Source organism: Nicotiana sylvestris, chromosome 11 (genome assembly GCF_000393655.2).
Source record: "Nicotiana sylvestris chromosome 11, ASM39365v2, whole genome shotgun sequence".
In the NCBI taxonomy this organism is placed as follows: domain Eukaryota; kingdom Viridiplantae; phylum Streptophyta; class Magnoliopsida; order Solanales; family Solanaceae; genus Nicotiana; species Nicotiana sylvestris.
This window is the reverse complement of record NC_091067.1, coordinates 115,274,409-115,298,218: the sequence shown is the minus strand read 5'-3', so window position 1 is coordinate 115,298,218 and position 23,810 is coordinate 115,274,409. Positions and strand designations below refer to the sequence as shown.

General features: G+C 39.2%; 2 protein-coding genes across 2 annotated transcripts; one reads left to right on the top strand and one right to left on the bottom strand.

Moving 5' to 3' along the window:
* The first annotated feature begins 6,788 nt into the window (after window positions 1–6,788).
* LOC104236718 (dnaJ protein homolog) lies at window positions 6,789–10,142 on the top strand. Its single transcript, XM_009790703.2, has 6 exons — window positions 6,789–7,175; window positions 8,010–8,175; window positions 8,299–8,440; window positions 8,904–9,180; window positions 9,271–9,469; window positions 9,637–10,142. The coding sequence occupies exons 1-6, from the start codon at window positions 7,026–7,028 to the stop codon at window positions 9,957–9,959; spliced, it is 1,257 nt and encodes a 418-aa protein (XP_009789005.1). The 5' UTR covers window positions 6,789–7,025; the 3' UTR covers window positions 9,960–10,142.
* A 181-nt stretch (window positions 10,143–10,323) lies between these two features.
* LOC104236717 (probable receptor-like protein kinase At1g49730) lies at window positions 10,324–20,338 on the bottom strand. Its single transcript, XM_009790702.2, has 7 exons — window positions 20,184–20,338; window positions 19,294–19,552; window positions 18,044–18,096; window positions 17,872–17,939; window positions 11,212–11,301; window positions 11,000–11,069; window positions 10,324–10,922 (listed from the first exon to the last, which is right to left on the bottom strand). Exons 1-7 carry the CDS (start codon window positions 20,248–20,250, stop codon window positions 10,606–10,608), a joined length of 924 nt encoding a protein of 307 aa, XP_009789004.1. The 5' UTR covers window positions 20,251–20,338; the 3' UTR covers window positions 10,324–10,605.
* Window positions 20,339–23,810: the final 3,472 nt, after the last annotated feature.

Here is a 23,810-nt window from a genome sequence, read left to right as displayed (position 1 = left end):
TCTACAAAAGGGAGCAATTCTCGCTCCGATTTCTGTTCTTGACATTCACATCCTTTAATTATCTTAAACGTAACCGACAGTTAACAATTGTTTACTCTTTGTCCCGTAACCGCCTAAATGTTTATCTCGAATATCCAAAACGTTCAAATGTGCATTCATAGCTCCACTCGAAATTATCTATTACTTATGATATCAACATATACAAAAAGATCTTTCCTCGAAACGTATGACCATCCTCATAACAACTCCATCGGTTTCATTTGTCGCTGGATCCAAAACTGCACGCAGCTTGATTTCCATAACATCAGGGATATGTAGGCAACTCAAGAACCAGGATTCAGCCTACATTTTTAAAAACACATCATCCTCGTTCATTTCAGATAAAACTGGTCATCATGTTCTTTACTCTAACAATTCTTTTATCATTCCCGGGTAAAGAGGAGAAGCTGCTAATACCCAATTTTGCCCATATATTTTATATAATATTACATATACTTTCAAAATATTATTTTGCATTATTACCCAATTTACAAGAGTCCTATAAGTATTTGCTATAATTTTTTATATTTTTTTAAACCTTTAAAATTGATTTTCTTGTATTTAAATTATTCAAATATTTATTAATTATTATTTTAAATTTATTTTGTGATGACATAATCATTCAAATTTATTATTTACACCCACATATATTTTATAATATTTTACTTCATTTCATAAAATTACATTTGTATTTTTTAGCTATTTACATAATTATTGCAATAATAGACTATATTTTATACATAGTTATATTTATTACATTATTTATACCAAAATAACATTTTTATATTAATTTTAAGCTATTATTTTCAAGTATTTTACTATATAAATAATATTTTTATTATTTATTAATTACTTTTATAAATTATTTTTAATAAATTTTGTGTATTTAAACTATGGCCTAATTTTTTGAGCTAATTTTGGACCAAAAACCTTGCCCAATAGCCCCAAGCCCAAACCAGACAACCCTTTTCATGAACCCAGTCGGTACCCATTTAAATGGCCTGCCCCACTCTTTCCTTCTATCTCAGCCGTTGATCTCAAATATCAACGACCCACAAACTATCTCTCATCTTTAATTACCAACCCCAAAACCTAACACACATTTCCTTCCGAACCGCTGCCCCCAAACACTCTCAACTCTCCCCTTCTCTCTTCTGATAAACCCTAGCAGCCGCCTCCTTTATTCTCTCCAACTTCGACACTAATATGGAATCCTCTCGTGATTTTCCTTCCATATATGCTCTATCTTTTCGTTACTTATACGTTTATGGTATCACGTTGTACTTCCTTATTTTTGGCATGTACCAGGTCTTAAATCAAGTACAATCGTTTCCAGATCTTCAAGATCTGGATGGTGTTTCATTTATATGCATCCATAACAAGGTTATATGGTTCCGATTCAGTGAGATTCTCCGACTATTTTATTCTCCATCTGGAACTAGGGTTTACCTGATTTTCTCCTAAATTAATTCTGAATTGATTTGCATATTTCTCTTTCCTTATTTGTATTTCATTAACTATGTTTTCTTGTTTGTTCATTCAATTGTTACTACTATATAAACCCCCTTCCTCGTTCCCCTTCTAAGTCTTAACAACGACTACTGAACTACTGTTACCATTACTATTCTCTCACTCTCACTTATTCTATACTATTAAGAGACTTTTGATTTTAGCCGGCTGGAAGCGAAGGCCACCAGAATCCGTTCATTAGCCTCATCCAGTGCAAGCACTGCTCAGAGCCCACCTTGAGGCTCGTGTGAACTCAGAAGCACTAGAGATTTGGGGTTTCATTGTTCTCCTTCAATCGCCGCTATTTTTAAGATTTTGAGTTTCTCATTCTTTGTTCGATTTGTTTGCAACTGGTTAGTACTTCATACATGCGCAATCCTACTTCTTTCTGTTTGTGTTTATGTTATGTGCACTAGTGATACTTGGATTTTCTTGAGTTAATTTTGATATTATGCCACTTCTCATACAAGTCTGTTCGTCTTATTACCATTCTGCGGTGTCAATAGCTTCAACTCTGTTCAAATCCTGATTTTTGCATAATTACCTAAGTTGATTCATGACGTTTGCTTGGTTCGTATTAAACTTGATTGATGCTTGTTTCACCTTGTTTTGACTTCTTGTACTAAAACCCTTAGGAAACTATGTCCTTTCTCAGAATTACTCATTTCCTATTGAATCCTTTATGTACAACTTGCTATTTCTCTGTAAATATGTGACAATAATTTCTAAGTGCTTAGCCTAATATGTTCTCTTGCCACTGCTAGCTTTAATGCATGTCCATTATATGTGTCTAACCTGATTGATTTCTAATCATTATGTTTATGTATAGCGTGTTACTTATATCTGTTGCTTGTTATGAGTCTATGCCTTATATTCTTGTAAGGAACTAATTTATGCCCAGAATTTGTCCAAATGAACCACTTTTTTGTCGAGCCGTTCATGTAAAATCTGCTATTTTCTTAGAGCCAATTCATGAGGAACCTATATGCTAATACTTTACCAACTAGGTCTCTTTGCTGTTTATAAACCCTAATGTCATGTTATCACAATGTGCTCACTAATTGCTTAAAACTACTAGGAGGAATCTCATTATATTCAACTTATTCTTCCTATATGGTCAACTGGGATAGTCTTAATGTCTGTTTGACATGTTAGGCTGGAGTTAATGTGTTTTCCTACTATGATATCTTTAGACTTTGATCTTTGTGTTACACTTAGCATGATTAGGCTCTCTATTGATTGTTTGCTTGTTTGTTTGTTATGTGTAATTGTCATTCCTTGACAATGACTTTGTTTGACTATCATAATTTAGACTCCTAAGTTTAAAATCCTTTTTAGGCTAATTATGGAACATGCTCTATTCTGAACTCATTTGGCATGTGCATCTTATACTCCCTCCGTTTTAGTTTATGTGAACCCATTTCTTTTTTAGTCCATTCCAAAAAGAATGAACCCTTTCTACATTTGGAAACAATTTAGCTTAAACTTACAATTCTACCCTTAATAAAAAGTTTTTATAACCACACAAATACTCTAGGCCCTTTTTTTGACTTATTTAGGATCACAAATTCCAAAAGTCTTCATTTTTCCTTAAACTCTGTGCCCAGTCAAACAGGTTCACATAAATTGGAACGGAGGGAGTATATGTTTACCCTGTAACCCCTAATAACCTATTTTCCTTAACTCTCTCTCAATGTGTTGTTTATGCTCAACATGCTATCCCATGCTAAGTGATTAAGCTTGTAATGTTTGTTTGCCATATCAAACTTGCCATGTTGAAGCTAAGCGCTATTGATTCTCTTAGTTTTCATATTCTTTTGTTGAATTAATCCTATCACGCTTGCTTCTAAAATGCAAAATACACTTTTCTATAAATTCTGCCATCTAGTCGCTTTTAGTAGGTCCCAGAATCCTTTAAGTGATTGTTATGTGTGGTTTGTTAGTTTATCCAGTTAAGTTATTAATTCACAATTACTAGGTAAGCGGGACTCCGTCTCGGCTTGATATGGGTCCAAGTGTGGGAATAGGCTGTGCCATCGATACACTCTAATGTTTGAGTTGAGTTTGTGTTTAGGTCTGCTACTTGTGTGAGGAGCAAGTCCGTCAAATGCCCATGTGGTATTGGGTTATTTCTTCTTGCGTCTGCCCTATTTGTTAGGCCTGTAGTCATCTCGATTTTGTAATATTTGAGTTTGTTTTTTCTTTTATGTTTAGGCCTGTAATAATTTGTAGACAAACGATGAGAGAATTGGTGAAAAGGGAGTTGGGTATCCTAAGTCTTGCATAAAAGGGTAGAAAACCTATCCATATGATTTACTTGCCTTGCTTGCTGTTTGCTTGACGTGCTACACATAGAAATCATGCCTATAGGAAATCACACACTTCATTTAACTTGTCTAATACATGTACACTATTCACAGCATGTTGGTGTGAGTAAATGTTGTACATATTCCCATGTCTACTGCTGTGCACTATTAGACAACATATCTATAGGAGCCAAACTCCAATAACTACTTGTTTAATTATTAGACAACATGCTTATAGGATGTAACAATGCATGCCTTTGCTAATGCTCATCTAGATACCATGACTATAAAGCTTTAATTAATTAACTAATCAACCACTTTTGTTGTTTTATTACACTGCCCGCCTAGACGACATGCCTATAGGAATAAGTATGATAAAATCAAATTACCAATCGTTAGAAAATCCTGCCTATAGGATATGGTTACTCGCCTAGAAAGCATGTCTATCGAATCAAATGCCGGTAATCCTGAGTTTAAACAATTTTGCTCCTTCATCGCGCAAGCAATTTAGAAATCAAGCCCATAGGGTTCGTAATACCTTTAATATGCAAATTCTTTAGTCTAAAACAGTAGTACTGCCCGTAAGACACTTGAAATCAGAATCACATAGAAGCCATGCGTATAGGACTTAACGACTCTAATGCGTCTTAATTCTAAAACTATCTACTGCCTAATATAAGAATCTGCATGTGTGCATTTGTTGCTTATGTGTGGAGGCTAACTTGAGCCATTTATTGTCTTTACGTGTAGTCCTACATGTTTTGAATGTGCGCCTAGTTTTATCATTTTTGAGCACCCTAAGTAAAGTCTAGAACCAACCAAATAGTAGGTCCAAAGCCTCATGGACCATAGGCATGAGACGGGTAGCGCACGCATAGGACACTGTTTAGAATTGAATTAGAGCGCTCTAAGTAAATAACTTTAACATCGTAATTGGGTAGCAGGAGATGATAGTCTATTCCTGCTGGATAATGAGCAACCCATACCCTAAGAGGTTGCGAAGTATTATTTATGTTGCACGGGGTGATCCTTTAGGCTAAAAAACTTAGGACCTCTCTCCTTTATATGTTTAATGTTCGCACTGTGGCTAATTAAGTTGTATCTTGTAACTTCTAAAGACTTGTACTGATGATTTATATATTTTAATTCTTGTGCGATTTCTTTACACTTGTTTATATTATATTAGAACTTTTAAATTCTTTGTTTTCCCTCACTTATATGATCACATAAGACAATTATAATCCGAAAATCCCACATATCATATACTTCGGTCGGGACCCACAATTGTGGACTTCGAAGAGTGCCTAACTCATTCTCTTTGAGGTAATTTAAGCCATTACCCGATCTTTGGTGACATAGACTAGTTAAACAAAGTTATTTGCAAATAGATGGGGTATTTGCAAATAGATGGGGTATTTGCATCTATACCCACTTTTTGGGTCACGTTTTAACTTGTGCCCGTTTTGCAAAAATATTTGCAAGCGTACCCACTTTTTCGCGTAACTTTAACATACGGGGCTGAAGTAGCAAAGACAATCACACAAAACTTCAGCATTCTAGTAGACGGGACTGAAGTGTGCTGAAATTTTTGTTTTGTAACTAGCGAAATTCAGCTCTAGAGCTGATGTTTTTGTTTTTGTAACTGGGAAACTTCAGCTTTAGAGCTGAAGTTTTTGTTTTATAACTAGCGAACTTCAGCTCTTTGTTTTGTAACTGTCGAACTTCAGCTCTAGAGCTGAAGTTTTTATTTGTAACTGGCGAACTTCAGCTCTAGAGCTGAAATTTTTGTTTTTGTAACTGGGGAACTTCAGCTCTAGAGCTGAAGTTTTTGTTTTGTAATTGTCGAACTTCAGCTCCAGTAGGTGATCAACTGTTGAAAAGTTACCGTAAATGATAAAGTGATACCAAACTTGTATCACACTCGTCAATGCTTCTTAACCCCCTTGGATTCAGTTGGTCATTGTGTACCTGCTAGGCCTACAATATGAGGCTCAAATCTTCTTGTTTTATTTCAGGTGGTCTTTTAAAGGACATACAATAATCAAATTCATATCGCAAAGACATGGATCAGTCAGAGGTCAAATAGTATCGCATATCATCTTGACAATTTTAATTATTAGAATAAAATGTCGATTTGAATTTATTGTTTTAACCAAAATATCCATCCTGATCGTATGTGACCAGTATTGTCCTTTAAGCATTAATTGTGGCGGATATAATCACAGGAAGATAAATGAGGGCGGATAACTTTGAGGAGGAGAAAGGGGGCTGGAGTTATTTAAAAAGTGGGTACAAGTTAAAACTTTTTTAAAAAATGGGTATAAGTTAAATGAGGGCGACCAAATAGAGCGCCCCATGCAATTTTTGCCAAATAGATACTCTAGCCACCTTAAAAATTATTAGGTGGGGATTCTTCTCTTTAGTACCTATTTAAAAGAGTTGTTACATGTCGAAATCCGCTTTCGAAAGAAAAAAGGGCGCCACAACGATTGCACCAGCAAAATTGATAGAATAGTTTTATCGCCCAAACTTGTCCCTATGTGTCAAAACCCCTTAGGTCTGACTCCAAACCATTAAAACAAGTAATGAACAGTAATATCAATCAATATGCATTCTCAAAAAACAATTTGGATCACTACTACTCAAAATGAGGGTCGAATTGCCACAACCACTTAAAAAAAACAATTTCATATTCCCAAAAAGAATAGAAACATAGGACGGTTAAGTTGCAAGAGAGTAAAAAATATAGGGGGTTTCAGTGTAATTTCCTTTAACTGCACGATCGCGTTCTTATAATAATTCAATTTTTTCCCCGTCCTCTTAATTTTTTTGGGGAGAATGTACTAGGAAGCTGGTCTCCCGAAATGGAACAATCTAGAACCCCGATCCCCACCGTCAATTCTCAAATCCAACGGTTCACTTTCCACCCCACGCACACACGCAAATACCCACTCACTGCCAAAAACGAAAATCTTCATTGGAAATTAATAGGGAAGTACCCAGAGAATTCTAGAGGCTTCTCCATATTCTCAACATCCTACGGCCAGTTTCCCATTCCGATCCTGTATTAAGATTTAATCTGAACCGTCAAATTAGTCTATATATACCCCTTTTGAATAATTCTTGGAGTAATTAATTGGTTTTATTATTGTTACAAAGAAGTAAACGAAGATGTTTGGGAGAGGACCAAAGAAGAGTGATAATACGAGGTACTATGAAATATTGGGTGTGTCAAAGAATGCATCAGATGATGAAATCAAGAAAGCTTATAGAAAAGCTGCTATGAAGAATCACCCTGATAAGGGCGGTGACCCTGAAAAGGTAACCCCTTATTTTTTTCACCATCTCCTGCTATTATATCCTTGTTTCATACATTTCTTTTGTATGTGTTGTAGGTGGTTTTTAGTTGTTGTTGTGCTGTTATGTTCGTTTAAACTAGAAATTAGGATGGCTAAAGTTGGAGTTTTTGGCTTGTGAATGTTTCTTGCTGAGGTTCTTCTTAGAGTTGATGCATTCTTATTTGTGTAGAGAATTCTTTTCTTTTCTATATGACGTGGTGTTTGTGTTAGCTTGCACCTAAAATTGGAAGGATCGTGATAGTTCTATTCAACATAACAAGAACAAATTTTGATGTCTTCATTTTTTTTTTGGGGTGGGTTGGGGGGGGGTGGGTGGGTGGGTGGGATGGGTTGGTGAAGTTGGCCTGGTTTAGTTGAAGCTTCAGAGATGGGTCTGCCTAAAGCTTTTGCAACCACTGTTCTTGCTTAGTGGTATTTGTAGGGGCATCACTGAAGCTGTAAAGAATCATTTTTAAGAGAATTTTTGTAACTTTGGAACAAAATCATATTTAATTGTGTGTTCGTGTTGCCTATGTACAAGTTTACCTCGAGATTTTGAGCTAGAATTATGAACCCCTTAAGTCAAAAAGGTTGGATGGAAACTCGATTCAATGTGTTTAAGTACTTCTCAGGATGGTATTTTAGACTTACCTATTCCCAAGTTGTTGGTTTTCTATGCTTATAGACCAGTAATTCTTGGTAATTACGATCAGCGTTTCCATCTGTTCTTGATGTTAGTCTTCTTTTGCTAGTGTTATTTGTTCTTTGACAGTGTGAATATGATCTAAATCATCTGATAGTTGTTCTTTTCCTGCAGTTTAAGGAGCTTGCTCAAGCTTATGAGGTTTTGAGTGACTCACAGAAGCGTGAGATTTATGATCAGTATGGAGAAGATGCACTGAAAGAAGGAATGGGTGGCGGCGGCGGAATGCATGATCCATTTGACATCTTTGAATCTTTCTTTGGTGGCAATCCGTTTGGAGGTTAGATCTCGTGGCGTTTGTTTGATGCTTGTTAAATATGTCATCAAGTTCTCTTACTGAATTTAGTTTCTGCATCTTTTGTGTCCTGGTAAGTTGAATAACACAAGTGTTGTTGCTGAGCAGGTGGTGGTAGCAGCAGAGGAAGAAGACAGAGAAGGGGTGAGGATGTAGTGCATCCACTGAAGGTCTCTCTCGAGGACCTTTACAGTGGGATAACCAAGAAATTGTCCCTTTCGCGCAATGTAATTTGCTCCAAGTGCAGTGGGTCAGTATTTGTTGTTTGTTACTCTCTCGCTTTTATTTTATATGCGCGTATTGTCTTTAGGACAAAATCAAGTGTTTGGTATGTATCATGCGTCATTAAGGACGGGGAGCCGGAGGTCACAGGTTTGATCCATGAAAATAACCTCTTGTAAAAATGCAGTAGTAGGAGCTTAGTGCACCGGACTGCCCTCTTAATAACATGTCATTAAGGGTAAAATATACTAGTGGAATTTGTAGTTGCAAATATGTTGTGACATTCATGACTATAAAAGGATGTTGTTAAGGGTTAAATTGAAAGTTTAAGGTTAAAGAGTCTTCAAATATCTATGTGTTATTTGTTGTGGAAAACACTAAAAATAGGATAGGAAGAAGTGTCATGAGAAATGAGAAGGGGTAAATCTTTTCACAAATTTGAGTTTACAAATCATTACTTATATTGTATTGGTTTGTTTCTGTTACTGCAGGAAAGGATCAAAGTCTGGTGCTTCAATGAAGTGTTCTGGTTGTAAAGGTAGTGGTATGAAGGTTTCAATTAGACAACTTGGCCCGTCAATGATCCAGCAAATGCAGCACCCTTGTAATGAATGCAAGGGTACTGGAGAGGCTATTGACGATAAGGATCGGTGCCCTCAATGCAAAGGTGAAAAAGTGGTTCAGGAGAAGAAAGTCCTAGAAGTTCATGTTGAAAAAGGCATGCAAAATGGACAGAAAATTACATTCCCCGGAGAGGCTGATGAGGCGGTAAGATGACATATTTTCCCTCTTGTATTTGTGTATGTCAATCTTACCGAAGCCTAAGGTAGTTGCTTACTTGGTTATATATTGTTGCAGCCTGATACAGTTACTGGAGATATAGTTTTTGTGCTCCAACAGAAAGACCACCCAAGGTTCAAGAGAAAGGGCGATGATCTGTTTGTAGATCACACATTGAGTCTAACTGAGGCTTTATGCGGCTTCCAGTTCATATTAACACACTTGGATGGCAGACAACTCCTCATAAAATCAAATCCCGGGGAAGTTGTTAAACCTGGTTAGTATTACCTTGATTTTTACCTAGTATTTTTGATATCGGAACGTAGATATACATGTGAAAAACCCGTAATGAAGCCATGAAGTTTAAATCTTGAATCTGCGTTTTGCTTGTTCGAAATATTCTTATTTACTTTGGTTCTTCGTTCTTGGTTCCGACTGCTGCAGATCAATTCAAGGCAATCAATGATGAGGGAATGCCAATGTATCAGAGGCCATTCATGCGGGGTAAATTGTACATTCATTTCGTCGTTGAATTCCCAGATTCGTTGAGCCCAGAACAGGTTAAGGCTCTCGAGGCAATTTTACCACCAAGACCTCAATCACAGTACACAGACATGGAATTGGACGAGTGTGAGGAGACTTCATTACATGATGTGAATATTGAGGAGGAAATGAGAAGGAAACAAGCAGCTCAACAAGAGGCATATGATGAGGATGATGAGATGCATGGTGGTGGAGGACAGAGGGTACAATGTGCACAGCAGTAACATATTTCTATAAAGAGGTTTTTGTGAAATAGCGGATAAGATATAGTGGAGGGCAAGAAATAACCAGCTTGAACTTTGGTTCTGGCTTGGTTTGTTGCATCTGTTTTTTGGTGGTTTTGGAAAAGCAATGTACTCTGCTAGTCGCTCTATTGAATTGAAATATCATGTTTCCTTCTCTTCCAATTTATTGAGTTGATCTCATTGCATAATGTTTAACATCAAATGAAAAACCTTAACCTGTTTTGCCTGAATCCTTGAGAACATTGATTTAGTCATGGTTGAAGTTCAACTGTGAATCTTGGACAGCTTAGCTAGTTGCAGAGTAGGATGGAATTCAATCTATAGTTCGCAGGCAAAAGAAAAGGGAAAAAGAAATCAACACACTTCTGATTTTGCACAATGTGTCTTGTTTCTGCTTTTACAAACTGAGTAAATAGACTTACATGCAAGGCTAAAGCTTATGGGGCTAATGAATTCTAGAAAATCCCCAAGACTAATTACAAAAAAAATCTTGTGTGTACTTACAGAAGCAATGATGTATACTGCTAATTTTAATAAATTGCTCAAATAAAAATGAGTGCGATTCGTTCAAGTTTGCTACTTGACGCAGGAGATGTTAGTGTTGGCAATCACAGCAAATGTCCAGTCATTGGGGAACTCCTTGGCTGATGCCCAGTTTCTTTTGTAGAAACCACAAAATTTGAGGGGTCTTTATTGTTGGCTTGTGAATGGATTGGACACACATCTTTGCAACTGCCAAAAGACCTTTGAGCTCTCTAAAATCATAGCTGTCTCCTAGATCTGGATCTATCATCTGGTGAATGGACCTTCTCCGGAGACGAGAATCTTGGACCCACTGAACTAAGTCAACACCTCCGTCCTCCGAGGATTGACCCGTGACTAACTCAAGAATCAACAAACCAAGCTGGTAGATTGTATGTTTGCAAATCTCATCTCTACATTCTGCAAGATAAGCAATGCAAGAACTGAAGAGAGGCTACAGCTTGTATGCTCTGAGGTGATACCAGAAGACATCATACCTTTGGAGCATTTAGATTTTGGCGGTTGAATGTTGTTCTCAATTGAACAAAGAAGGCTAACATCACAGAGCTGTAACAAGGAATCATACATACTGTCATTGATTTGACGACTGTTGACTAGTTTAACAAAAGATGATGCAGGTCTGAAGTGGACATCAAATATGACGATGAAGCAATTCTACTATACGTAGGCTTAAGTTTGCAACTCTTACTTTAGCTGTAAAGTTCTCGTCCAGCATGATGGTACTTGAACTGATTGAAACGTGGTACATAGGTGGATCACAAAAGAAATGGAGATATTCCTACATCAGGATGGAACCAACCATCAGCGATTTTAACATTTTGGCAGATGAAGCAGTATAATAATCATATCTTACAAGAGAAACATAAATGGATTTATGTCCAATCTATGGCATATATTACGTTGTATTACTCCCGAGCTAGGAAATGATCACAAGTTTGACTCCTGCCATCTCTTCTAGGTTGTGACAGAAACATGCAGTTCTTGCACGATCATTATATAATATACGGTACACTCTATATTGGTGTATGCTCCACACCTCCTGAATGGAGCTGAATGACTACACTCATTTTAGATCTTCAATGTATCCTGGAATGTAAACTAAGACAATCTTGTCAACTGCAAGGACATATGAGTGTTAGGTTCAAGATTCTCTTCTTTTATAACTGAGAAATCCCCAAGGGTTAGCTGGCGCACAGTTTGCTACTCGGGGGATAACGAATTGGCCATCCACCTTTCTCTATTTAAATATTAGGCATATGTCCGCAATAGGATATGAACTCGTGACATGCGCCTGACAACGTATACTACAAGACTACAGAAAAATTTATCTTTTATGACTGAATAATTGGGAAGTTTTTCTCCCCATCAGTGCAAGACTACACGACTACAGGAACTTATGTCTTCTATAACTAATTAATATGTCTGTACTGCAAATTGTTCTCCAAAGATCAATGTTATTAGAAGAGGTACCATCTTATGCATATTTTTAATATATATTCAGCTTACTTGAAAGTTCAGTTTTCCAGGAAACAACTTTGGAACACAGAAGTTGAGTTTATTGGAAGCATGGAAAATTAGCTTTCCCGTCCCTCCCGTTCCAAAATCCATAAGAGGTTAGGTCACAACCTGGAAATCTTGAGCATGTTAATTTCAAATGTCATGAAGAATAGTATTTGTGTGCAAAAGACTACTCGGAATTTAATGCCGCTGGCATCAGATACTAGGAGCACAAAATTTGCAGCCTAGGTAGGTCATGACTCGCAGCTTAGGCCTCCTGGCCTCCTCTGCTCCATATTCACTTTCCCCTACCACCCCCACCACGAGAAAAGCTTTTTAAATGACAGAATATTTCTAGTGGTAACAGAAGGGAGGACTGTTTGTCACTACTTCAACAAAAGGTGAATCTGAAACCAAATAGGCCAGGAAATATATATAATGCTAGCATCGTTCTCAATACTGGTTGCTCAGAATGAGTTTAGTGCTCTATCAAAAGCACCGTCTACCATCACGAATATCAGTTCTGGTCAGACTGCTAGGTTAACAAGAGAATAATTACCTGACTAAATGGAATGATGCTAGCAGAGGGCTCAGAGTCTATATTTAATACTTTTGGGGGCAGTGTCACAGTGTTTGGCTGTTCGAGTTAGCCTAGCAATAATCTTGTGAACTCTAGTTAGTTATAGTTAGTTAGAGCAGTTAGTGGTTAATGCCAGCTCATATCCAGCTCATAAGTTAATGGTTAGTGCAGTTAGGCTTGTATAAATACTCCCCTGTATCCCCAGAGAAGAGATAGAGAATCATTTTGCAATGCTTGCTTCTTCATTTCTGTGCTCTAGAAGCTTCTGCCATTAGAGCAGTGCAGAGCTTTGTGAATCTGCTCATCGTGAGAGCAGATTTTAGCAAATAACTACATCTTCAATTATGGTAATTCAAAATCGTAAAAAGCATAATATAGAAATTGAAAGTGTTGGTTTATGTTTAGTCAACAATGGCATGCCAATTGGAAGAGTTGGTGTGGATGCTAGGAGGAAGCTTCCTCCTTTGATGTCACCCATGACATCAAGAGGAGGTAGTTTGATGTCTAGAAGCCATCCCAAAAAAATAATACAATACATTGTAGTGAGTAGAGAGTTAAGAGAAATTCTCTTAAGCGTAATTGGGAAATCTCCCCTTCCTTTGTTAATATTAAAAATGCAACTGTTCTCTGGTGGACGTAGGATTATAATGATCCGAACCACGTTAAATCTTGTGTTCTTTCTTTTACGTTTCCGCTAACAATTGGTATCAGAGCGACATGATTCTTTAACGATCCAAGGAGGAAGAACAAGCAAAGATGAGTTCCATGAAGTTTGAAATTGATAGATTCAGTGGACGCAACAACTTCAATATCTGGAAGATCCAGATGATGGCGTTACTGCGGAGGGAAGGTTCAATCCATGCTATTGACGGAAAGTATCCTAAGGATATATCAACTCCCGACAAGGAGAAGATTGAAGGGGATGCATTGAGTGCAATCCAACTATCCCTTGCACCTAACGTGCTTTGTGAAGTGAGTACGGGTACCGAAGAGACGGCCAAACAGTTATGGGAAAAGCTAGAAGGGCTATACCAAGACCGATCAGTGACAACAAGGATGTTGTTACAACGGCGTCTTCACACATTTAAGATGGGGTCAGGTACTTCGTTACAAGATCATTTAGATGCGTTCAATAAACTTGTCATGGACTTACAGATTGCAGGAATTAAAAAGGGAGGAGGAGACGCTTGCATGTGCTTTGCTATTTTCATTGACTTCAGGATATCGTGATATTGAGAATTCAATGATGTATAGCAAGGAGCCTATCAAGCTTGAGCAAGTGCGGCAGGCACTTAACTCTAGTGATGTGCGGAGGCACATTGAAGGAGATAGAGATGACCAGGCAAGTGGGCTCTTTGTGAGAGGCTGGACTAGCCAACAGGGAAAGAGCAAATCAAAGCACAGATCAAAGTCTCGTGTGAACAAGAAGAATACAGAGTGTTGGGGTTGTGGCAAGAAGGGGAACTTTGAACGAGATTGCCCAATGTCAAAGTCCAAGGAAAAGGCGAGTGCATCTACAGTTGAACAGGTACATGATTTTGATAATGATTATGTACTAACAACATTGTGTAATAATAATAGTAGTTATGGAAACAAATGGGTGTTAGACTCTGCTTGTACTCTGCATATGACGTTCCGAAAAGACTGGTTTAGCAGCTATGAGAAAAGTGGAGGAACCGTAGTAATGGGCAATAATGCAACTTGTGCAATAGTTGGCATTGGCTCAGTTCGGGTTCGCTGCCATGATGGAATCGTGAGGACTATTACACAAGTCCGTCATGTTCCTGATCTGAAGAAGAATTTGATCTCCTTGGGTACTCTGGATGAACAAGGCTACAGGTACATGAGCGAAGCAGGAACTATGAAGGTGACTAAAGGTTCTTTAGTCATGCTGAAAGGCAAGCTGGAGAACGGCCTTTACACATTGGCCGGAAGCACCATTGTTGGCTCTGCAAATGCATCTACAGTGCAGTTATCTAATGATGACAAGGCAAGACTATGGCACATGAGACTGGGTCATATGAGCGCACGTGGACTGGAGATGTTGAGCAATCGTAAACTTTTGGAAGGTGAGAAGATCAGCACGCTTGACTTCTGTGAGCACTGCGTTCTAGGGAAGCAGAAGAAGGTCAGCTTCAGCACTGGCAAACACAAGACAAGAGGAGTGCTAGACTACATCCATTCAGATTTATGGGGTCCTTCTAAACTTCCATCGAAGGGCGGAAAGAGGTATCTTCTCATTTTTATTGATGATTTCTCACGAAAGGTTTGGGTGTATTTTTTGAAGGCAAAAAGTGATGCTTTTGAAGCATTTAAAGAGTGGAAGATTTTGGTTGAAAATCAAATGGAGCGGAAAATCAAGTATCTTCGCACAGACAATGGCTTGGAGTTTTGCAATGAAGAGTTTAATGAATTCTGCAAGGTTCATGGGATCTCAAGACATAGGACTGTCAGGCATACCCCACAGCAGAATGGAGTTGCCGAGAGAATGAACAGAACTCTTCTTGAAAAGGCTCGTTGTATGCTCTTACAAGCCAAAATGTCCAAAGTATTTTGGGCTGAAGCAGTTCACACTGCTGCTCATATTGTCAATCGATCTCCAGCATCGGCAATTGACTTTAAGACTCCGAATGAGGTATGGTCAGGTGAACCCTCTAACTATTCATACTTACGAGTATTTGGGTGTCCAGCTTATTATCACGTTAATGAAGGAAAGCTTGAACCAAGGGCTAAGAAGGCCATATTCGTAGGGTATGTGGATGGAGTAAAAGGGTACAAACTTTGGTGTTTGTCTTTACTCAAATTTATAGTTAGTAGAGATGTCACCTTCGATGAATCCTCTATACTTGATCCCCGTAAAGTTTCCGTGGAGTTTTCAGGAAACAAGAACAACGAGCAGGTGGAGCTTCCGGTGGAGCTTGCCAAGGAAAAGGATCAAGAGACTCAGGTTAAAGATGAGTCAGAAGATGTAGGCGTTGAAGAACTTGCTGTCAATGAACCATACACAATTGCGAAGGGGAGGGAGAAGAGGCAGACACGAGAACCGGAACACCTTATAGATCAAACAAACTTGATTGCATATGCATTTGTAGCTGCGCAAGAAGAGATTAAAGATCTGGAGCCCTCCTCGTATATTGAAGCAACTTCTTGCAAGGATGCCGCACAATGGCGGTTAGCCATGACTGAAGAGATGGAGTCTCTTCACAAGAATCAGACATGGGTCTTAGTGAAAAGACAAAAGGGGAAGAGGACAGTTGGATGCAAGTGGGTCTACCGAAAGAAAGAGGGAATTCCTGAAGTGGAAGATGCTAGGTTCAAGGCGAGATTGGTTGCAAAAGGATTCAGTCAGAAGGAGGGAATTGACTACAATGAGATTTTCTCTCCAGTCGTGAAGCATAGCTCAATTCGCGTGCTACTAGCATTGGTTGCCCAATTTGACTTGGAGCTTCAACAGCTTGATGTCAAAACTGCTTTCTTACACGGTGATCTAGAAGAGACAATCTATATGGATCAGCCTGAAGGTTTCCTAGCTGAGGGAAAAGAAGATCACGTATGCCAACTAAAGAAGTCTTTGTATGGTTTGAAGCAATCCCCTAGACAGTGGTACAAGAGGTTTGATGCATTCATGACTACACATGAATTCTCAAGGAGTGCATTTGATAGCTGTGTGTATCACAAGAAGATGTCTGGTAACTCAATGATTTATTTACTGTTGTATGTTGATGATATGCTTATTGCTGCTAACAACATTACAGAGATAAATGCTTTGAAGAAACTGTTGAGTAAGGAATTTGACATGAAGGATTTAGGAGCTGCAAAGAAAATCCTTGGTATGGAGATTTCAAGAGAAGACGGTGTTGTACATCTTTCTCAGAAGAGGTATATTGAAAGGGTTCTCAAGAGATTCAATATGCATACGTGCAAGCCTGTAAGTACACCATTAGCTCCTCATTTTAAACTTTCAGAGTTACAAATGCCTCAGTCCGAGGATGAGGTGGAGCATATGTCAAAGATTCCTTATGCCAGTGCAGTTGGTAGCATTATGTATGCTATGGTATGCACACGTCCAGATATTGCTCAATCTGTAAGTGTGGTAAGTAGATACATGTCCAGCCCAGGAAAGAGGCATTGGGAAGCTGTCAAGTGGATATTGAGATATCTCAAAGGAGCTTCTGGTGTTGGTCTGACCTTTCGAAAAAGTGGTGGAGGTATTTCAATTCTCGGTTATGTAGATTCTGACTATGCAGGAGATCTTGACAGAAGAAGGTCCACAACTGGATACATCTTTACCCTCGTTGGCAGTGCCGTTAGTTGGAAGTCGACTCTGCAGTCGATTGTCGCTTTGTCTACGACAGAAGCAGAATACATGGCAGCAACGGAGGCGGTGAAGGAAGCTATCTGGTTGAAAGGTTTAGTAGCGGAATTGAGTTTGGTTAAGCTGGAATCAACTCTTAGATGTGATAGTTAGAGTGCTATTCATCTAATGAAAAATCAGAGATTTCATGAGCGCACTAAACACATTGATATCAGATTTCATTTTATTCGAGATGTTGTTGAAGAGGGAACTATCAAGGTCGTGAAGGTTATCACAGACGATAATGCTGCAGACATGTTGACCAAGATAGTCCCGCTCGCTAAGTTTGCACACTGCAAAGACTTGGCGGGGGTGTGCATCAACTGATGCAACTCCGAAGAGAACAGTTGTTAGGTGGAGGTGGTATGTTCAACAATGGTTTGATTCTTCTTGTTTCTTACAACGGAGTTGCCCAGTAAGCTTAGAAGTTTTGGCCAAAGTTGTTCACACACACGCTCGAAACGCAAACCAAGGTGGAGATTGAAAGTGTTGGTTTATGTTTAGTCAACAATGGCATGCCAATTAGAAGAGTTGGTGGAAAGAGTTGGTGTGGATGCTAGGAGGAAGTTTCCTCATTTGATGTCACCCATGGCATCAAGAGGAGGTAGTTTGATGTCACCAATGACATCAAGAGGAGGTCTTTACCTCTATAAATAGATGCACTCCTTCATTTGTAGAAATTATCCCAAAAAAATAATACAATACATTGTAGTGAGTAGAGAGCTAAGAAAGAAATTCTCTTAAGTGTAATTGGGAAATCTCCCCTTCCTTTGTTAATATTAAAAGGGCAACTGTTCTCTGGTGGACGTAGGATTATTTTGATTCGAACCACGTTAAATCTTGTGGTTCTTTCTTTTACGTTTCCGCCACCAGAAATATTCAACATAAGTACAAGATATGCAGCTTCAGGAACATACCACAGCAGCAGCAATGCCAACGGCGATCTGCAACCGTATTCTCCAGTTTAATGGAGTCTTCAGAGGATCTGCAAGGACCACATTTAGTCAGAGGCGCATCCATGAAACTCAACACGAAATGGCAGAAGAAAAAAGAAAAGAAAAAAAATTGAATACTTCCTTAAAAACTTACCAGAGAGGTGTTCCTTCAGACTTCCTTTTTCCATATCTTCAAAGACTAGAAACCTGAAAGTAGACAAGACCTGCTATCAAAGAGTGGGCAACAAGCCAAAAGAATAAAAGAAAAGAAAACCGAAAAAGGCAACAAATGAAAAGAAAGAAAAAAGGAACTCTGCACTCAGAAACTGTAGGAAGTAAAGAATATCCACTGCAATTCAGCAATAAAGCTCTCTGACGATATTTATTTTAGTTGTATTATGTGAAAGGATGTGGCTAAATTATATGCAATATCTGTATTATACGATCACATGATATTATCAGATCAGGCAGAAAGGCAGAAATCCTAGGTCAGACTCCCATCAGAACCATCAACGAGATACTTTCATTTACTTTGGAAATAGCACTGTACTTTCTCTAACAAGACGTTCTACACAAACGATTCAGCATGATATTGTCAGATCAGAAATCCTAGATCAGACTCTCATCAGAACCATAAAGGAATACTTTCATGTTCTTGGCATAATAAAGAAAAGCAGGTTTGCACGTGAGGAGCAGGTTGCAGATGTATAAGAAAATATTAAAGTTTCTCGTCTCTAACTGTATGGTGGTTAGTACAATTCAACAAACTAGAAAAGTAAATATGGGATACGTGTTCCATTTGGAACATTACAATGCAAAGCATTGAAAAGTTCTATCTGGCGGTTACTTATAAAAAACATTCATAGAGGTTAGTAAAAAAACTGTTTAAAATGAAGCACTATCACAGCAAATAAAGGCTTCAGGCTTAAATATTTCAACTTATTGGAGACCAGGGAAAACAGAACATAGCAGAAACTACAAAGAGCTTCAGAAAAAAATTGAGATGCCGTGCATATCAAGGGGCAGAATGTCATGCAATTCAGGAATAAACACAGTAATAAAGAACAAATTTTCCAAATATGGGTGCTCCCAAATTACAGCTAAGTCTTTGAAAGTAATAAGGCATTTCTTGAGAGAAATACGATGGCTACCATCCAGCAGTAGACCTAGATGTTCAGAAAATATGATGGATATTTTTTACTTTGTGCCAGATAGGAAAAAGAGCTAATAATCTGGTTTTAGAATGTGCAATAGCACAGTATTATATTCTAATAGGTAATATGATCAAGAAACAATCAACTAGTCCCTTCGCCCACTCTATCTCATAGTTAGCTTAATAATCAACAAGACATAGGACCCTTCCACAATTAAAAATCTCCGTCAAGCCAAAGCTTAGGAATTAACCTCTTAGGGCCACTAGAGAACCCACTAAGTGCAGCAATATGCCGATGATGCAAACGACCGAGTAACTGTACCTCCCTATAGAAGGCAGTATCATCCTGATCTTCAGCAGCTCGGACTTCTTTTACTATCGCAGCATGGCCATTTCGAAATTTGGCTCTGTAAGCAACTCTTTTGGAAGAGATATAAACAACTCTCCTAAAACCATCAGTTGCTTTCTTTATATCTTTATAAGAAAAATGTTTCACCAAGGATATTGAACCTGAAAATTGATTAAAATTCATAAACAAAAAATCCCATGATTTTCAATGCTAACTTTATATCTAGCAGTAGACACTATAAAAAACTTTCTAATATTAGTTGAAATATAAATGTCTTTTAGTTCAAAGTTCAAACAGTCAAGTAAAACTTTCTAATTTTTTTCTTTTTGTTCTTGTTTTTCCTCCTTTTAGCTTCTTTCTATCACCAATTGCCACTGCCAAAATAAGAAAAAAAGTACAAATAAAAATCACTAACAATGCCACTATCCACACTTCTCCAGTCAGCATAAAAAGACAAGTCAAAATCTTTATAATTCACAAAGTTACAATTTTCTTTAATTCACATCAATTTCAAATTCAAGTTCATAACAAAACTGCAGCTGAAACACCTCTACTCAGCAGAAAATGACAAGTCAAGATCACTCACTATCAATTCATAAAATTACAACTTTACAGAAAACCCACTTCAAATATTAACTTCAGGGTAATTATAAAACAAAATTTTCAATAAACTACCACACAATTACACATAATCTTAGACGCAAGAACTACCACAGCACAATTTTACTAAACCAACTAAAGCTAAAATTGAAGAAATGCAAATTTCACATAATTTGGGCCAGCTGGGGTTACCTGAATGAGATCTGAAATGGAACCAAGCAAGAATAAGAAGCCTGATCTTGAAGATCAAAGCTTCCATTGACAGATTGTGCAGAAGAAGGACAAGAAAAGGAAGCAGCTTTTAATAATACTAAGAGTAGCAAGTGGGTCAGTTAACTGATTATGACCCATTGTTGCTTCTGACTTTAAAAATCGAATATATGCCCCCCTTTTTCTTTAATAAATTGGGGAACTTTTACTGTCCTTTTCATTTTACTTTTGCTCTGTTAGGTAAAAATTGCTATTATTGTTAACAGTTGGAGAATAGAATAAGATTATATATCTGATTTTCTGTTATACTATATGATTTTGAAGGAGTGAAAGAGAGGATGCTAACGGGTAAAAATTAACGGCAGTGGTTAGGTCGTTAAGGAGGTGGGGTGGGGCCCACGGGTTGAAGGGTAAAATAGTAAATTGGAAATTGTGTTTGAAACCCCTAGCATGTGATTTGTTACGCGGCGTCTTCCTGAGATTCCTTGGAAGGGCGACGTAAGGCTAAGCAACTGATGTCAGTGCAGTTGCTGTCCGCCAACTGAGGTCCTCTCCGTACGCTAGACTAGATTGTCAGTGTCGTACGGGAAAACCAATACCAAGAGCAATTGAGAGAACATGAATGAGAATTGAGAATGAAAGAAAGTTTGATTGCATTAATGAAAGCTATTACAGAAAGACAACGCGGTGTCGAGGGAGAGACACCAGTACAGAGAATTGTTTGCTTGCTAGAAAGTTTGATTGCTTGATCCCCCTAATAATGCTTAAAAAAAATAATCCAAAGCTACAAGACTAGACTTGATTAAGCTAGAGAAACATAATGGAAGTACATGGAATAAAACTACTCTATATTTACAATGAAAAAGACTTAGTTTGCTATTAGGCAGAAACAGGTCCATTGTCAGCAACATAGTCTTTGGCATCAAGGTTTGCGCGCGCAACATTGTCCGCGCGCGCGGCGCTGTTGCCAGCTGCCTGCGGTTGGGCGCTGGCGAGGGATATCGGTGGGGCGACAGAGGCACATGCGCGTTTGTCACTTGGCGCGGCCAAGACCACGGGGCTGTCCATGGCGCTAAGCATTGGAAGGCTTGCTAGGACGCCACGGGGCGCGCCCAAGGGGTCATGGGGCACGGCTGAAAAGCCGCCCATGACATTCTCCCTCACCTGAGTTGGCGACGTCCTCGGCGCCTTAATTGTAAGATAATCTTCAATTAGGCTCTTGTAGGCTTTGAGGTTTGTTCCCCTCTCCCAAGTGTTCTCCTCTGCATCACAGCCCTGCCATTTCACTAGGAACTCTTGGTGATCTTTCCTTGAGGCATGAACCACTCTATCATCAAGGATAGCTTCAACACGCCTTTTCCCGGTTAAATTGGGCCCTCGAATACTGGGTATTGTGAGCTGGCTCCTTGAAGGATCCTCCGTGTCTTCCCGAAAAGGTTTCAGGAGGCTGACATGGAAGACAGGATGAATTTTCCACCAAGCTGGGGTATCCACCCGGTATGCAACTTTCCCAATGCGCCTTTCAATGGACAAGGGTCCAATGTATTTTTGCAATAGGCGAGGGTCATGGACCCCCGCAAATAAGTAACGCTTTGAAATTTTGACCATCACTTTGTCTCCTACTTGGTATTCAACAAAGCGACGATTCTGATCAGCATGCCTCTTCATCCAGCTTTTGAGCCTTGATAAGATAGCTCCGCACTATCTCCAAATTTTGCTTCCACTCTTTAGAGAAGCTAGCAACTCGAGGAGATTTAGACATATTTGGTGCATTGACTGTGTGTGGGAGTAGCGGTTGTTGTTCGGTAACAATTTCAAAAGCGTTTTTGTTTGTACTAGAGCTCTTTTGTGAATTGAAACACAGTTGAGCAGCATCCAGAAGCTTCACCCAATTCTTCTGCGATCCGGTTACAAAATGACGGAGATATTCCTCCAACATACCATTGAACCACTCCGTCTGGCCATCAGATTGCGGATGAAAACTTGAGTTGTGACTCAGCTTCGACCCAAGGCACTTAAAGAGTTGGGTCCAAAAGTTACTAGTGAAGCGTGAGTCACGATCACTAACAATGTCTTTGGGCAGGCCCCAATATTTGACTACATGAGAGAAGAAGAGTCGAGCTGTATATTGTGGGGCAGCAATAAAGGTAGCATACTTGGAAAACCGATCTACCACAACCAAGATAGTTGTTAGATCTCCGACCTTGGGCAATCCGTTGATGAAATCTAGGGAAACACTTTCCCAAGGTCTCTTTGGGACAGCTAGTGGTTCCAAGAGTCCCGCATGTGTTAAGCGGTCTGACTTGTCCTTCTGGCATACTAGACAAGTCTTCACATATTGAGCAATGTCATCGGCTATTTGAGGCCAATAATATGCATGGCGAAGTAACGCCATGGTGCGTTCTTCACCGGGATGGCCGGCCCACAGAGTATCATGACATTCAACCAGAAGAGTCCTTCGTAGATCTCCTCATTTAGGAACATAAAGTCGGTTCCCTTTCACTTTCATAAAACCATCTTCCATGTAGAACTGGCGAGTCTTGCCCTGTCCTACCAAATCAACCAAATACTGTGCAGCAGGATCTTTGATGAGTAAATCCTGTATCTGGTCTTTGATGGAGGTGGATACTTCGCTCCCCCTTAGGGCGGCGAGTAGGCACACCGATGCTAGATCAGCTCTTCGACTGAGCGCATCAGCAACATGATTGGTCTTCCCACTTCGGTACTACAGGTTGAAGTGGAATTCAGCTAGGAGTTCCTGCCACCTGGCCTGTCGACCATTCAACTTCGGCTGGGTCATGAAATGGCTAACAACTGTGTTGTCTGTCTTGACCACGAACGGGGTCCCCAGCAGATAGTGCCTCCACAGGCGCAAGCAGTGGATGACAGCCAATAATTCTTTCTCATGGGCGGCATAGCGCCGCTCTTTATCTTTCAGCTTCTGACTCTCGTACGCTACATGATGCTCTTCTTGTAGCAAGACTCCACCGAGGGCATAGTCAGATGCATCTGTTTGTACTTCGAATGGCTTGGCCCGATCAGGAAGGGCCAAGACGGGGCTACTAGACATAGCTTCTTTCAATGCGTTGAAGGCCTCTGCTCGCTTGGGTCCCCATTCCCAAGGCGTAACCTTCTTGAGGAGTTCTGTCAATGGTACTGCAATGAGGGAGTAGTTTTTCACAAATCGCCGATAGAAATTGCATAGACCAAGGAACGCCCTCAAGGCGTGGATATCCTTAGGCGGCAGCCAATCTGTGATTGCTTGAATCTTCTGCTGGTCCATCTTGATCTGCCCTTCCTCGATGACATGTCCGAGGAAGTCAATTTGCTTTTGAGCAAAGGAGCACTTAGATAGCTTCGCATATAGTTCATGCTCCCGCAATCGAGCTAGGACCTTCCGCAAGTGCATCAGGTGTTCCTCCAATGTTTGGCTATATACCACAATGTCATCCAAGTAGACCACCACGAATTCATCAATGTACTCTCGGAAGACTTGGTTCATCAAAGTGCAAAATGTAGCTGGGGCGTTAGTAAAGCCGAATGGCATAACCAGGAAATCGTACGACCCATATCTTGTCACACAGGTCGTCTTGTGCTTATCACCCTCTG